This window comes from Emys orbicularis, chromosome 2 (genome assembly GCF_028017835.1).
Source record: "Emys orbicularis isolate rEmyOrb1 chromosome 2, rEmyOrb1.hap1, whole genome shotgun sequence".
NCBI lineage: Eukaryota > Metazoa > Chordata > Testudines > Emydidae > Emys > Emys orbicularis.
In genome coordinates, this window is record NC_088684.1 from 211,104,748 (window position 1) to 211,121,278 (window position 16,531).

At 43.3% G+C, this 16,531-nt stretch overlaps 1 protein-coding gene across 1 annotated transcript in view; it reads right to left on the minus strand.

The window, feature by feature from the left end:
* Positions 1 to 16,531, minus strand: part of FBXL2 (F-box and leucine rich repeat protein 2) — a 132,995-nt gene that overhangs the window by 71,104 nt on the left and 45,360 nt on the right. The window contains exon 2 of the mRNA XM_065398813.1: positions 7,718 to 7,779. Within this exon, the coding sequence (XP_065254885.1) occupies positions 7,718 to 7,779 (62 nt within the window). The remainder of the gene's footprint in view (positions 1 to 7,717; positions 7,780 to 16,531) is intronic.

The following is a 16,531-nucleotide window of genomic DNA, read 5'->3' on the forward strand; positions in this document are numbered from 1 at the left end:
ATTACTCCTTAATTAAAGGAGGCAATACAGAATTAATTTAGTGAAAAATAATGAGGATGTTAATTATATTCTGTAGAGCAATTTGGAGTCTCTGATGGTGTAGTAATACCTCAAGACAATAAAAAAATTGAACAATACACACGGACACAACCTGTGCCTTTGGTTTTTCAGACTGTGCATATTTTGGAGAACATTAGTCATCTTAACTCATCTTTCTGGATGCTGCTGGTTGATGTCAATATTAATTACACTGGTTTTGGTTCATAAATTTATAAGACTTCAAATAAATGCTTATTCTTGGTTAAACAGATAATTATACATTTTAGAAGGTATGATCTTTACCACATGATCAAAACAGTTCTTTAAGAATAGTATATATTGGCTATGTTAGTAGTTGACACACCCCATCAAAAAAAAAATTAAACCCTATAAATAAGACACACTTCTTTATACCGAACAGATAAAATCTGTTTTCAAAATTGGAAAATGGAGCCACAACAGTAATTCCCTTAACCCACCCAACAATATTGTTAATCTTTCCAGCTATACTCTTAGCCCAGCAGAAGAGTCTGTCCTATCTCGGGGCCTCTCCTTTTGTCCCTCCAGACCCACGAACATGATACAGTTCTGCGGTGACCTAGAATCCTACTTTCGACGTCTCCGACTCAAAGAATATTACCAACATACCTCTGAACAGCATACTAACCCACAGAATCCTTCCTACCAGCACTACAAAAAAAAGGATTCTGCGTGGACTCCTCCGGACGGTCGAAACAACAGACTGGACTTCTACATAGACTGCTTCTGTCAACGTGCAAAGGCTGAAATTGTAGAAAAGCAACATCACTTGCCCCATAACCTCGGCCATGCTGAACACAACGCCATCTACAGCCTCAGAAACAACTCTGACATCATAATCAAAAAGGCTGACAAAGGAGGTGCTGTCGTCATCATGAATAAATTGGAATATGACCAAGAGGCTGCTAGACAGCTCCCTAACACCACATTCTACAGGCCATTATCCTCTGATCCCACTGAGGATTACCTAAAGAAACTACACCATCTGCTAAAAAAACTCCCTGACAAAGCACAGGAACAAATCTGTACAGACACATGCCTAGAACCCTGACCAGGGATATTCTATTTGCTACCCAAGATCCATAAACCTGGAAATCCTGGATGCCCCATCATCTCAGGCATTGGCACCCTAACATCAGGATTGTCTGGCTATGTGGACTCTCTCCTCAGACTCTACGCTACCAGCACTCCCAGCTATCTTCGAGACACCACTGACTTCCTGAGGAAACTACAATCCATCGGTGATCTTCCAGAAAACACCATCCTGGCCACTATGGATGTAGAAGCCCTCTACACCAATATTCCACACAAAGATGGACTACAAGCTATCAGGAACAGTATCCCCGATAATGTCACAGCTAACCTGGTGGCTGAACTTTGTAACTTTGTCCTCACCCACAACTATTTCACATTTAGGGACAATATATACCTTCAAGTCAGCGGCACTGCTATGGGTACCGCATGGCCCCACAGTATGCCAACATTTTTATGGCTGACTTAGAACAACGCTTCCTTAGCTCTCGTCCCCTAATGCCCCTACTCTACTTGCGCTACATTGATGACATCATCATCATCTGGACCCATGGAAAAGAAGCCCTTGAGGAATTCCACCATAATTTCAATAATTTCCATCCCACCATCAACCTCAGCCTAGATCAATCCACACAAGCGGTCCATTTCCAGGACACTACTGTGCTAATAAGCGATGGTCACATAAATACCACCCTATACCAGAAACCTACTGACTGCTATGCTTACCTACATGCCTCCAGCTTCCATCCAGGACACACCACACGATCCATTGTCTACAGCCAAGCTCTAAGATACAACCGCATTTGCTCCAATCCCTCAGACAGAGACAAGCACCTACAAGATCTCTATCAAGCATTCTTAAAACTACAATACCCACCTGCTGAAGTGAAAAAACAGATTGACAGAGCCAGTCGAGTACCCAGAAGTCACCTCCTACAAGACAGGCCCAACAAAGAAAATAACAGAACACCACTAGCTGTCACCTTCAGCCTCCAACTAAAACCTCTCCAGCGCATCATCAAAGATCTACAACCTATCCTGAAAGATGATCCCTCACTCTCACAGATCTTGGGAGACAGACCTGTCCTCGCTTACAGACAACCCCCCAACCTGAAGCAAATACTCACCAGCAACCACACATCACTGAACAAAAACACTGACCCAGGAACCTATCCTTGCAACAAAGCCTGATGCCAACTCTGTCCACATATCTATTCAAGTGACATCATCATAGGACCTAATCACATCAGCCATGCCATCAGGGGCTCGTTCACCTGCACATCTACCAATGTGATATATGCCATCATGTACCAGCAATGCCCCTCTGCCATGTACATTGGCCAAACCGAACAGTCTCTAAGCAAAAGAATTAATGGACACAAATCTGACATCAGGAATCATAACATTCAAAAACCAGTAGGAGAACACTTTAACCTGTCTGGTCATTCAATGACAGACCTGCGGGTGGCAATTTTGCAACAGAAAAGCTTCAAAAACAGACTCCAATGAGAAACTGCTGAACTTTAATTGATATGCAAACAAGATACAATCAACTTAGGCTTGAATAGAGACTGGGAATGTCTGAGCCATTACAAATATTGAATCTATCTCCCCATGTAAGTATTCTCACACTTCTTATCAAACTGTCTGTACTGGGCTATCTTGATTATCACTTCAAAAGTTTTTTTTTCTCTTATTTAATTGGCCTCTCAGAGTTGGTAAGACAACTCCCACCTTTTCGCGCTCTCTGTATGTGTATATATATATCTCCTCAATATATGTTCCATTCTATGCATCCGAAGAAGTGGGCTGTAGCCCACGAAAGCTTATGCTCAAATAAATTTGTTAGTCTCTAAGGTGCCACAAGTACTCCTGTTCATTTTCTGTAGTTTCACCAGCATTATATAATTTTGGGAAGTGGGGCAGAAGATTAATGACCTTAAAATCAAAAAGGAATCCTACAAGATGTGGAAACATGGACAAATTACTAAAGATAACTACAAAAGAATAGCGCAAGCATGTAAGGATAAAATCAGAAAGGTTAAGGCTCAAAACGAACTATGCATAACAAGGGACATAAGGAAATAAGAAGAGTTTCTGTATATACATTAGCAGCAAGAGAAAGCCAAAGGAAAGTGTACGTCCACTCCTAAGCGGAGAAGGAGAGCTAACAATAGATGACAACAAGAAGGCTGAGTTGTTTAATGCCTATTTTGCTTCAATCTTCACTAAAAAGAGTAATGATGACCAGATACTTGACATAATTAATATTAACAACAAGGGGGAAGGAATACAAGCCAGAATAGGGGAAAACAGATTAAAGAATATTTTAGATAAGTTAGATATATTCAATTTGGCAGACAAAATTCACCCCAGAGTACTTAAGGAACTAGCTGAAAGCAATCTTGGAAATATCTTTGAAATTACCTTCAAAAACTCATGAAAGATGGGTGAGGTCCCAATGGACTGGAGAAGGGCAAATATAGTACCTACCTTTAAAACAGGGAACAAACACAACCTGGGAAGTTATAGACGAATCAGCCTAACTTTAATACCTGGAAAGATACTGGAACAAATTATTGAGCAATCAATTTGTAAGCACCTATAGGATAATACATTATAAGTAGTAGTCCACACAGATTTGCGAAGAACAAATCATGCCAAACCAACCTAATTTTCAATTTGACAGGGTTACTGGCCTAGTGGATGGGGGGGGAAGTTGTAGATGTGAGACATCTTGATTTTACTAAGGCTTTCAACACAGTCTCACAGGACATTCTCATCAGCAAACGAGGTAAATGTGGTTTAGATGAAAATACTATAAGATGTGTGCTTAACTGGTTGAAAGCCCATACTCAAAGAGTAGTTATCAATGGTTTGCTGTCAGACTGGTAGGAGTTTCTTGCAGGGTCCCACAGGTGTCTGTTGCTATTTGATATAGTCATTAGTGACTTGGAAAATATACTTATAAAATTTGTGGATGACACCAAACTGGGAGGGTTGCAAGCACACTGGAGGACAAGATTTGAATTCAAAATGACTTAAAAATTGGAGAACTGGTCTGAAATCAACAAGATGAAATTAAATAAAGATAAGTGAAGTATTTTGCAAACTTAACTTTCCTGCTTAAGTACTACAGGATAAACAATGCATATGTGAAAAAATCCTTTAATGGTACTCTGCTTGAGATTGCTAACATGGTTTTTTGCTGCCAAGGTGCATAGCTCTTGAAGCATCATTAGCTTCATCGGTATAGCTTCGGGTTGTTGTTCATAAAAGCCTTTCCCTCTTATGTGAACCAGAACCTCTTCTATGGCTCCCACCTGAAGGAGGGATTGGACTTCTTGTTCCAAACAGGTGCTCGTGAGAAGGGTCACTGAAGAGGGACTGAGAGAGGGGGCAGGAAGGAGGGATAGATAAAAATTGGATGGTATAACCCAGTTCTATCATCTTGAGGACCCAGCGGTCCAACGTGATCTGAGTCCAGGCATCCAAGAACTGGGAAAGGTGGTTGGAAAATAATGGGGTAGCTGGACCTGATGCAGGGGGAGTAGCAGTGCCAACCTCAAGCAGCTTGTCAAAACGAGTTTTTTGATGATCCCGAGTGTCCAGGTCCGGGTTGAGTGGGACCTGCCGATGAAGACGAGGGAGGAGGTCTGCATCTAAACCCCTATTTTTCCTCCTATGTTGGTCCTGCCTAGGAGGTGGACAGAAGTAGCGACTTGTCTGTTGTGGCTTGTACTGCTTTCTTGACCCTGCCGGCACAAAGTCCCAGGGATTTCAAGGCCGCTTTTGAGTCCTTGAGGCCGTGCAGCCTACCATCCATTTGCTCCAAAAAGAGCAATGTTCCCTTAAACGGGAGGTCCTGAATAGTTTGTTGCACCTTGTTAGGTAGCCCCGAGGACTGCAACCACGAACTTCTCCATACTGTCACCGCAGTGGTCACTGATCTAGCCTGTATGGAGTCTTATGGGAGAAAGTCCTTGAATTTCATCATGTATTCCCAAATATTAAAATCATAACAACCCAGCAAGATTCACTGTGCGGAGTTGAAGGCCCCCCGTGGAAAATGCCTTCTGTCTGAATAGGCCAGTTCCTTTGACTTAGGCGTAGGAGCCGTCTGTCCCTGGCAGTCCCTCTCATTGGCGACCACAACAACCAGGGATCCTGGGGGAGGGTGAGAAAAAAGGAATTTGTACCCCTTGTCTGGTACAAAATACTTGCGCTCTGTGTGCTTTGCTGTCTGAGGGAGAGAGGCAGGGGTTTGCCACAGTGCCTTGATTGGTTCCATGATGGCAACAGAAAGTTACATATAAAACAAAATCAGTATATGCTTTCTAGACATTAAACTTAACAGGCTAACTTTCTGCCTAAAGAAGTTTCTCTCACGTTAAAAGTCTTTTACAGTGCTTCCAAACAGGGAGGTTGGGATCTGGTTATCATGAACGTGATGACACTCCCTGATTACTTCCTCAGGTGCAGGATAAAGAGGTGTCTTTTTGCCTTACCCTTACATTCCCCAAAGACATTGTTTGTCCCCAGAGTTAAGACGACCCCCCCCCCCCCCATGGTTTATTCCCTGCTGTGCTGTCTCCAGGAGGACTTCATATCCTCATGTTGACTTTGTGTGCTAACAGGGCTTGGCTTCCATTGTGTTGACATATGATGTTTAATTTACACATGAACCAAGGTAGAAAGGTGAATATACATCCTTTGTTTTGCAAAAACCCCTTTGTCAACTCTGCCTTGGATACAGACTTTAAAATGTATTTTCAGTACATACACACAACTCCTTAAATATCATCCGTACATACATCTCACAACCATTATGAGGATCAGTATGACAAACTTTTATTAGAGACTTCACATGACATAATTTATGGATAAATACCATGAAAGCAGTGTGCTAGCTGTAGTGAATTTGTCAGGCCTGTTAGGAATTGCTGTTACAGAACTTTGAACCTTTTGACAGCTGGCACCAATGGGCCTCTGGATCACAAGTTTGGAATGCAACAATACAAAATGAAATTGTTGGAAATTTATTTTCAGAGGACCTCTCATACCGAGTCTATGCAACTTCAAGATGTGAACAATTTTTATGTGACAATAAAAAATGTTGAAAAATTGAAAGTTCATATGCAGACATGAAATATTTTAAAATGTATTAATATAGCACACTGTGCAATGTGCTATGTGCGTTGATATAACAGCCAGAGATTTTCTAACAGGTCTGTAGATGCAAGCTACACCACGTTCACTGTGAAGAATTAATTTTTCCCTCAAAGAAAATTCAAGCTTACTTGAAAAAAACTGAACTCTAATTTCTTTAAACATAAATTAGTTTCTTTGATGCCACAAGAATAGCAGTGTTCTAGCACATGGACACATTTGAAGCATGCATAATATTTTGGGAACACTCCTTTTAACACAAGATAGAAAATACAAAGGATAGCAAACATTTTTCCACTTAAAATTAGGCAGGAAGTGATGATACATTGGTTAACCATATGCCTCTCTTCAATGTATGAAGGATGTAGTGTGAACTCAATTCTAGTGACACCACGACAAAGAATGGCAATTGCACCAAAGTATATATTGAAATGTTAGCATAAAGGAAGGGCTATAATGAGAACTACAACCATGTTAAGCTACCTACTGAGCTGTCTGTTTCAGGCCAGGTTTGGCTTCATACAAAAATGGAATGTCTTCAGATATTTCAGGACTGGATGTTGTCATGATAGGCAGTTTAAATTTTATTTGAAATAAAGTTCAACTCAGGTGTGACAGATGGGACATCAATTCTTTAACCACATATTGGATTTTTGAGCATATACTGTAGCTAACTCCTGCCCACTTTGAGCCTGTCCAGAAGAGAGAACAACACTCCAGCAAGTCTAAGGCTGGCTGAATTAACATGAATAAAATCTCAGTTTGCTTGTTTTCTCTTTTCCTTCCCAGTCTGCTTGAACTATACATAGCACAGAGCAACAACAAAACAGTTACAGGAGGTGTCTCATTAAAATAACTTTTTGAAAGCTTTCGTGTTTTCATTTATTTTTATTAACAAAAGAGATTTCATAACAAAAAGCCCAAACAGCCACTAGAATAATTGCATTAAGGACAGAATGCTATTCATATAGTGTGTGAAGGTAATGTGTGTGACAGGGAAAAGTTTTTAGTCTATTCAATATGCAGTTAACAGAGCAGACAAACAATATCTGCACCTATGTTAGATCCCCAAAAGTTTTTGTTTTTTGTTTTTTTTTAAAAAGAATCCTATATCAACCAAAGCTTTCCAAATATAGTCTCTTACTGCTTTATCTCATAATAAGACCAGATTACTAATGCATAAATTGGCACTTAACTGTACAATGTTATACCATACTTTAAAATAGATTTCAGGAGCAAAGCTATGTATTTTGCTACATTTTATTCTTAATGGAGAATGTAAGTTCAAGGACTGTCAAAAAATAAAATCAGATAAACTATTTATTTTGAATCATAGACTTACGTAAGAAAGAAGAGTATATTTCATTTCACTAAGCCATACAAATCTAAGCATCACATTCAAATTGTAACTCTTAATGCACAAGTTAACTAGAATTACCTTAACAGAAGTTCTTTGGGTAACTTTTTGTTAATGGGGGCTTCATCACTGTTTGAGAAAACCTGAAAAAAGAAATGAAGTACATTATGAAAAAAACACTAGTTCATTAGGCCAAGAAGAAAATTCACGCATTGTCTCGTCTTTTTTTTTTTTTTTTTAACTCAACAAATCCTGCAAGTTTAGGCAACAGAGCACTATACCTAGTATCTAATAGCCTCCTTCTGACACCCATAATTAAGGCTAAGATTTTGTCACGGTTATTTTTAGTAAAAGTCACGGACAGGTCACGGGCAATAAACAAAAATTCATGGAAGTCCATGACCTGTCCCTGACTTTTACTAAAAATAACTGTGACATAATGGGGATGGAAGGGGGTCCAGCACCCATGGCTGCTGTGGCTCCGGGGAGCGGTGGAGTCCCCCCCTGCTGACAGCTCCAGCCCTGCCGCCTCAGGGCTGAAGCAGAAAACGTCACGGAGGTCTCTGGAAGTCACAGACTCCATGTCTTACGTGACCTCTATTACATAACATTAGCTTTACCCATAACACACACACACACTCCCCCACTACTGGGTCTGAATAAGGCTGTGACGTCTTCTGATTCCATCATGGATTGTTACCCAGATCTCTGAGACCTAGCTAGATAATGCTGCCATCCCAATTTTGGCGCACACAGGCCAGGTTGCATTGCATGATCCACCCCTCTTATAAAAATGAAGAGGAGTATGATTTTTTTCTGTTCTTGCTTGCAATGTGTACTGGGGAAAACAGCAGACGCAAGTTTATTTAAACATCCATTCCATTTCCTGTGGCTCTGGAGAAAGACTCTGTGGGTGTATACAACCTAAAATGTCACATGGAAGATTTCCAGTTCTGAGATGCTGTTGGAGTTATTATGAATTACTGTCCTTTCAGATATCAGACTGCACATTGATCACGATTCCAGTGGGCCAGCCCCTGCTTCCCAGGAAATGATGGACTCTAGATTTTATTCTCAAGGCTCAGAGCAACTCCTGCAGGGTTGACCATACACTCATCCTCATCTTTGATTATTTCTAACCATCAGGTCACTGCTGTTGGGTAGCTATTTTCAGCTCCTTGCACTGAAACACTATAAACCTCAAATATCAGTGCCTGAGCTGGTTTATTGCTTCAGAAGCATGGAGATTAAATTTACTTATGTCAGTGTCATTTTTTAGCCGCTAATGTGGTAAGTAGCCCATAACACACAATCATCTACTAATTTGTACTACAGCAGCATTTAGAAGAACCAAACAAGATTGAGGCCCTATTAGGCTAGGTGTCGTTCATACAGATAGTAAGAAATAATCCTTGCACCGAAGAACTTCATATAAATAGACAGACAGTCAAAGGGTGAGAGAAAGGAAGTATTATTCCTGTTTTACAGATGGGGAACTGAAGCACAGAGAAAACCTGTGGGTAGATCTGAGAACTGAACCCAGATCCCCTGATTTACAGTCTGGGACCTTAACTACACCACCACTTCATAATTCTATATGTGCAAAATTCTTCCAGAAGAACTGTAATACCAAAGGAGAATGAGGCTGAAAGAATGACACTTCTTGTTATGTAGGATAGCACTACCAATTTACATATACGTGCCACTGTTTTATTGTATGCAAACACTGACATTTATATACCCTTTACCTAATAATTCCCCACATGTCCATTAATATGGGCATACACTTGTTATGCGAATGCAGCATGGCATTTAAGTAAATAAGGCATCAGAATAGTAATATATATTTAAAGCAGCTACAACACATGCTCAGTACTTCAGCAATTTTTAATTCTCCATCACTTTCTGTATCAAAAAGCCATGTCATTATTAAAGACATACTACAAATTTGGAGAACTAAGCAATTCCTCTATTAGGGTATGTCTACACTACGCGAGTAGTTCGATTTTACTTAAATCGAATATGTGGAATCGATATTACAAAGTCGAACGTGTGTATCCACACTAAGGGCAGTAATTCGACTTTGTGAGTCCACACTAACGGGGCAAGCGTCAACATTGGAAGCGGTGCACTGTGGGCAGCTATCCCACAGTTCCCGCAGTCCCCGCTGCCCATTGGAATTCTGGGTCGAGCCCCCAATGCCTGCTGGGGGAAAAAAATGTGTCGAGGGTGGTTTTGGGTAACTGTCGTCATCCAACCGTCACTCCCGCCCTCCCCCTCCCTGAAAGCGCCGGCGGGCAATCATTTCATTTCGCGCGCTTTTCTGGTGAGTGACAGCGCGGACGCCACAGCACTGCGAGCATGGAGCCCGCTGCGACCATCACTGCAGTTATGGCCGTTGTCAACACCTCGCACCTCATCGTCCACCTTTTCCAGAGGCAGATGCTGAGAAATCGGGCGAGGAGGTTACGGCATCGTGGTGAGGACATGAAGTTTGAGAGTGGCACAGACCTCTCGCAAAGCACGGGACCCCGCGCCGTGAACATCATGGTGGCAATGGGTCATGTTGATGCTGTGGAACGGCGATTCTGGGCCCGGGAAACAAGCACGGACTGGTGGGACCGCATAGTGCTGCAGGTCTGGGATGAATCACAGTGGCTGCGAAACTTTCGGATGCGGAAGGGAACTTTCCTGGAACTTTGTGAGCTGCTGTCCCCTGCCCTGACGCGCAAGGACACCCGGATGCGAGCAGCCCTGACTGTCCAGAAGCGAGTGGCCATAGCCCTCTGGAAGCTTGCAACGCCAGACAGCTACCGGTCAGTCGCGAACCACTTTGGCGTGGGCAAATCTACCGTGGGGGTTGCTGTGATGCAAGTAGCCAACGCAATCATTGAGCTACTGCTGTCAAAGGTAGTGACCCTTGGAAAAGTGCAGGTCATCATAGATGGCTTCGCCGCGATGGGATTCCCAAACTGCGGTGGGGCTATAGATGGAACTCACATCCCTATCCTGGGACCGGACCACCAGGCCAGCCAGTACATTAACCGAAAGGGCTACTTTTCAATGGTGCTGCAAGCACTGGTGGACCATAGGGGACGTTTTACAAACATCAACGTCGGATGGCCGGGCAAGATTCATGACGCTCGTGTTTTCAGGAACTCTGGTCTGTTTAGAAGGCTGCAGGAAGGTATTTACTTCCCGGACCACAAAATAACTGTTGGGGATGTGGAGATGCCTATAGTGATCCTCGGGGACCCAGCCTACCCGCTAATGCCCTGGCTCATGAAGCCCTATACAGGCGCCCTGGACACTGAAAAAGAACTCTTCAACTACCGTCTCAGCAAGTGCAGAATGGTGGTGGAGTGTGCTTTTGGACGTCTCAAGGGGAGATGGAGAAGCTTACTGACTCGCTCTGATCTCAGCAAAACCAATATCCCCATTGTTATTGCAGCTTGCTGTGTGCTCCACAATCTCTGTGAGAGCAAGGGGGAGACCTTTATGGCGGGGTGGGAGGTTGAGGCAAATAGCCTGGCTGCTGATTACGCCCAGCCAGACAGCCGGGCGATTAGAAGAGCCCAGCGGGACGCGCTGTGCATCCGGGAGGCTTTGAAAGCTAGGTTCCTCAGTGAGCAGGGTAACCTGTGACTATTAACTTTGTTTAAAGAGAAGCTGAACCTGCCCCCGTTTCTTTACCCAGTTTATGTTGACTATCCTCTGCAGCTACATACCCCGTTCACCCCGTCACCCCCCTTCCAACACACGTTTGAAAATAAAATACATGGAACTTTGTTAATGAACACCGTTGTCTTTATTACGGGTTTCGCGGTAAAGGGTTGAAACTGGGACGCAGACTGTGGTGGGGAGCGGGCGTAGTGACGGAAAGAACGCTTATAAACTCGAGGAATGACAGGCTCCTGCTCCTAGAGCGGTCCGCAGTGCTGGACTGGTTGTTGCAACGGAGCCTGCCACCCCTCCTTTTCGGGACTCTGTGTGTGAGAGCTATGTCACTTTGTGGCAGGGGAGGACGCTGCTGCGTGGCTCTGTGATCCAGGATAAGTACCGCTGCATAAGATCTCTAACCGCCCTCCCCCGCCACAAACTCACATAGCCCCCCCACACACAGAACATAAAAACCACCTCCCAGACTGACCAGGGTGCCTAGTGACTGCAATGTGTGTGTGACCTGCTGCTGAACATGCCCCCGTCCGTACCCTGGTAAAGGTGACTGTCCTGTCCAATTACCAATCCCCTTCCCCCCCTTCAAACACACTGTCCTCTAAAAGAACATGATGGAAACAGTAATTAAAAGAAACGTATTTTTTATTAGCAACTAAACAGTTAGGGGATGAAACTGGGCCAGGGGCTTGGGTGAGGTGGGAAGGAAAGGACTTATCAAATTTTGGGGAATGAGAGCCTTCTGTTACTTGAGCAGTCTGCAGGGGTGGAGTGACAGTGTTCACGGCCCCTGCCGCCCCTCCTTCTTGGGACTTTGGGTGAGGGGGGTATGGGACTTTGTGGCGGGGGAGGGCGGTTAGAGATAGACTGCAGCGGGGCTCTGTCCTCCTGCCTCCGGTCCTGCAGAACATCCACAAGGCGCCGGAGCGTGTCCGTTTGCTCCCTCATTAGTCCAAGCAGCGTTTGAGTCACCTGCTGGTCTTCCTGACGCCACCTCTCCTCCCGTTCAATGTGTGATCGATGGATTTGGGACATGTTCTCCCTCCACTGGGTCTGCTGGGCCGCCTCGGCTCGGGAGCAGCCCATAAGTTCTGAGAACATGTCGTCCCGTGTCCTTTTCTTTCTCCGCCTAATCTGCGCCAGCCTCTGGGAGGGGGATGCCAAGGTAGGTCGGGAGACAGTCGCAGCTGTGGGATGTGAAAAAGGGAGTGAATTCCTCACAAAGACATTGTTTTTGTGAACAATGAACATAGTCTTTCTCTGTGAAGAAGACCATGCACAGCACCTATCACATGTGCACTCAGGACAAGGTCGAATTTTCGGCCTTCGCATTCAGTGCCTGGGGTCTTGCACTGGAGATCAGAGAAGCGGGGCAGGACAGCGGAATTCGGGTAGCAGGCTGACATGGTAAGCCGTAGACTTTTGGCTGCTTAAAACTTAAATTATAGCAGTGCTCTCCTTTCACATTCAAAGCAATGCTCCTAGCGTTGGCCAGTTCCTGCTGCCGGCAATCCAGCAAGCATGAACTCTGCCCCTGTCCCACCCCCTCGCGGCTGTCCCCGGGAAAGATCCCTGTATGCTGCCCCTCTCCCGCCTCCACCGCGTGGCTGTAAACCGCCGGTTATAGTTCTGTAAAGGAACAGGCAAGCAGTCCCAACAGTAACATTCCCCTAATTCAAAGCAGGTCACCATGAGCGACATCACTCTGCTGAGGATTTCTGGGACAGAGAAAGACCGCATGCTGCGTGAAAGCCAGCAAAAACCAGGGCCGTATGCCGCCATGCTCTGCAAGGCAATGATCCCGGAGTACTTGATGATAGCCTGGCGTGGAAAAGTTTCCTACCACGGAAGACCCAATAAGGCCGCTCTCCCCAGGAACCTCATGCAAAGGCTTTCCAATTACCTCCAGGAGAGCTTCGTGGAGATGTCCCATGAGGATTTTAGCTCTATCCCCGGACATATAGACCTTCTTTTCCAGTAGCTGCACTGGCAAGGACTAAAAAGTAGAGCGCCTAGGGCAAACTAATCATCATAAACCGGACACTGTTTGATTCTTTTGCTGTAGTTGCACTGCCAAGGACTAAAACGTTAAGCGCCTAGGGCAAACTAATCATGAAAAACCCATTGTTAATATTGTTAATATTCCTGTTCTGTTCAAAATAAATGTTTACATGTTTTAAACACTTACCGACTGATCCTTCCCCTGATTCTGGCTCCGGGTTAACGCCTGGGGACGGTTGGTAGGGGATCTCTGTGAGGGTGATGAACAGATCCTGGCTGTCGGGGAAATCAGCGTTGTAAGCGCTGTCGACTGCCTCGTCCTCCTCATCTCCTTCTTCATCTTCCCCGTCCGCTAACATCTCCGAGGAAGCGGCCCTCGACAATATCCCATCCTCAGAGTCCACGGTCAGTGGTGGGGTAGGGGTGGCGGCCGCACCTAAAATGGAATGCAGTGCCTTGTAGAAACGGCATGTCTGGGGCTGGGATCCAGAGCGTCCGTTTGCCTCTTTGGTCTTCTGGTAGCCTTGTCTCAGCTCCTTGATTTTCACGCAGCACTGCGTTGCATCCCGGCTGTATCCTCTCTCTGTCATGGCTTTTGAGATCTTCTCGTAGATCTTTGCGTTCCGTCTTTTCGAGCGCAGCTCCAAAAGCACGGACTCATCGCCCCACACAGCGATCAGATCCAAGACTTCCTGATCAGTCCATGCTGGGGCCCTCTTTCTATTCTGGGATTGCATGGTCACCTCTGCTGGAGAGCTCTGCATCGTTGCCAGTGCTGCTGAGCTCGCCACGATGTCCAAACAGGAAATGAGATTCAAACTGCCCAGACAGGAAAAGGAATTCAAATTTTCCCGGGGCTTTTCCTGTGTGGCTGGTCAGAGCATCCGAGCTCGGACTGCTGTCCAGAGCATCAACAGAGTGGTGCACTGTGGGATAGCTCCCGGAGCTATTAGCATCGATTTCCATCCACACCTACCCTAATTTGACATGGCCATGTCGAATTTAGCGCTACTCCCCTCGTTGGGGAGGAGTACAGAAATCGAATTTAAGAGACCTCTATGTCGAACTAAATAGCTTTGTTGTGTGGACGGGTGCAGGGTTAATTTGATTTAACGCTGCTAAATTCGACATAACCTCCTAGTGTAGACCAGGCCTTAGATCTTAAAAATCTAAAACTGCATTCAAATTACATTTCTGGCAACGCTGCAAGGAAAAAATACTTATGAGATGGATTTTTTTTTTAATTTACAGCTGGACTGACAAATTGTATATCACATTTCAGCCCAATGTGATCTGATATGGCCAACACATTAATCTTTAGGAAACCTGGTTTATAATGGAAAAAATGTTCAACTTTTAGTATTGCACATAAGAAAGTTAATCTCCATGAGTTAACTACACATGAAGTATCCACTTATCTAGTACATCTGTTAATGAAAAGTAAGTCATACCTCAGTCATTCTGTTGCAAAGTTTTCTTTACATAATATGTACTAGGTATTCTTGTGTGCCTCAGTTGCAAACGTCATATCATATAGTATTGTTTTTGTGGATTAAGAATATGTAGCTGGATGAAAATAGACACTTAAAGTGCTCTTTTACTCTGAAAAATATATTTAAAAATCTACAAAAATGGTATTATGCAGGACTCCACATTTGCATCTCAAGGACACCAAGATAAAATCTGTTCACTTTATAAGCAAAAAAACTTTTTAAAACCTCAAGTTCCCGATATCCAAAAGTCAAGTTACGCTGCCTTGCTCATCCATTGACCAGTAATCCTACCCCAGCTAATATGTACTACAGGTGTAGTCATGTTACAAGTGAGGTAAAATTCTTTAACTAGAATTTAACTTTCTGATGTGAAAGCACGAAAAAAAAAAAAAGGATATTGCCTCTGTAAACATGTCCGGCAAACCTAATAAAATCAATTAAGTCAAAGCAGCTATTTTCTTACTGAAATAAACAAATACAGTATACATGCATGATTGCATCTGTTCCAAGCCAGAAATAATCGGTTAAAATATTAAAAATGGAAACTATACCCAAGTATGAAAATGTTGGCCTACAGGCCTCAAGTACTTAGAGCAGTGGTTCCCAAACTTTAACAACCCTTACAACAAAGCTTAAACTTGTTCCTCATAATAATTTTAAAAACAATACTAGCTGCCTATTTAATTTTAAAAACAGCAAAAAATATCCACCTCCCTTTCCATTTCTTATAAGGAGTCTTGAAGCTTAAATCTCCTCAGTGTAATAGATGTGCTTGCTTTGATCTGCTTAGTTCTTGGAAGTCCAGGTCCCTAGGGAGAGCTCTGTCCGCCATTAGGGAATTTTTCCCTGAGAACCCCCTGTAACATTTTGCAAACCCCCAGGGGTTCACGAACCCCAGTTTGGGAACCACTGACTTAGAGCACCAGTTTTCTTTAAAATACAGTTTTTGAAAGAAAGCCAAAACTACGTGCAAAATTACTCTTGTAGTTTGTGGTGTCAGGATCAGTGGCAGTGCAGGGTGGATAAAAATCGATGATTTAAAAAATTAAAAATAAAAAAATCAGATTTTTTAAATTTAAATCGGATTTTTTGATAAAATGCTTTTGGAGGAAAAAACTTATCTAAAGACAGTTTTAATTAAGATACATTACAGCTCAAAGATATCTCATTGTGGAATAGGGATTATATATTCTAATTCTATAGTATGAGACAATATATTCATGTAATGTTTAAGAAAAGTTTTGTAAATGAGTTCCAATAGTTCATGGATTAGGGACCCAATTTTATGGGGTTCCAGGGGCTTCTGTATAGATTATTTAGGTTAATGCTTCTATCTACCCAATGGGACTCACTGCTCAGTCTATAAGATACCATCAGAGATGCTTAGTTTTGCAGTTCTCAAACTGTGGATTTGTGTCTCCAGGGATAACATGCTTGTTAACAACAAAAATGTTTTAAAATAAATAATATATACAGGTGAGAAATAACAAATCTCAAATCTATTGTCCCTCTGCAAATTTGTGTACACAGAGTCAATCCCTTACCTCTCTAAAATGTGCAAAGTTTCAAAAAGTTCAATGAATAGAAGATTGTTGGGAGCGGAATAGATCTGGACAAAGCGAAGAAGTCTGGAGATAAATGTGAGAAGGGAGGGACAGGCAGTAGAAACAAAAGTGAAACTGTTTGAGCAGCATATTTAGGGTGACCAGATTAGAGGAAGAAAATA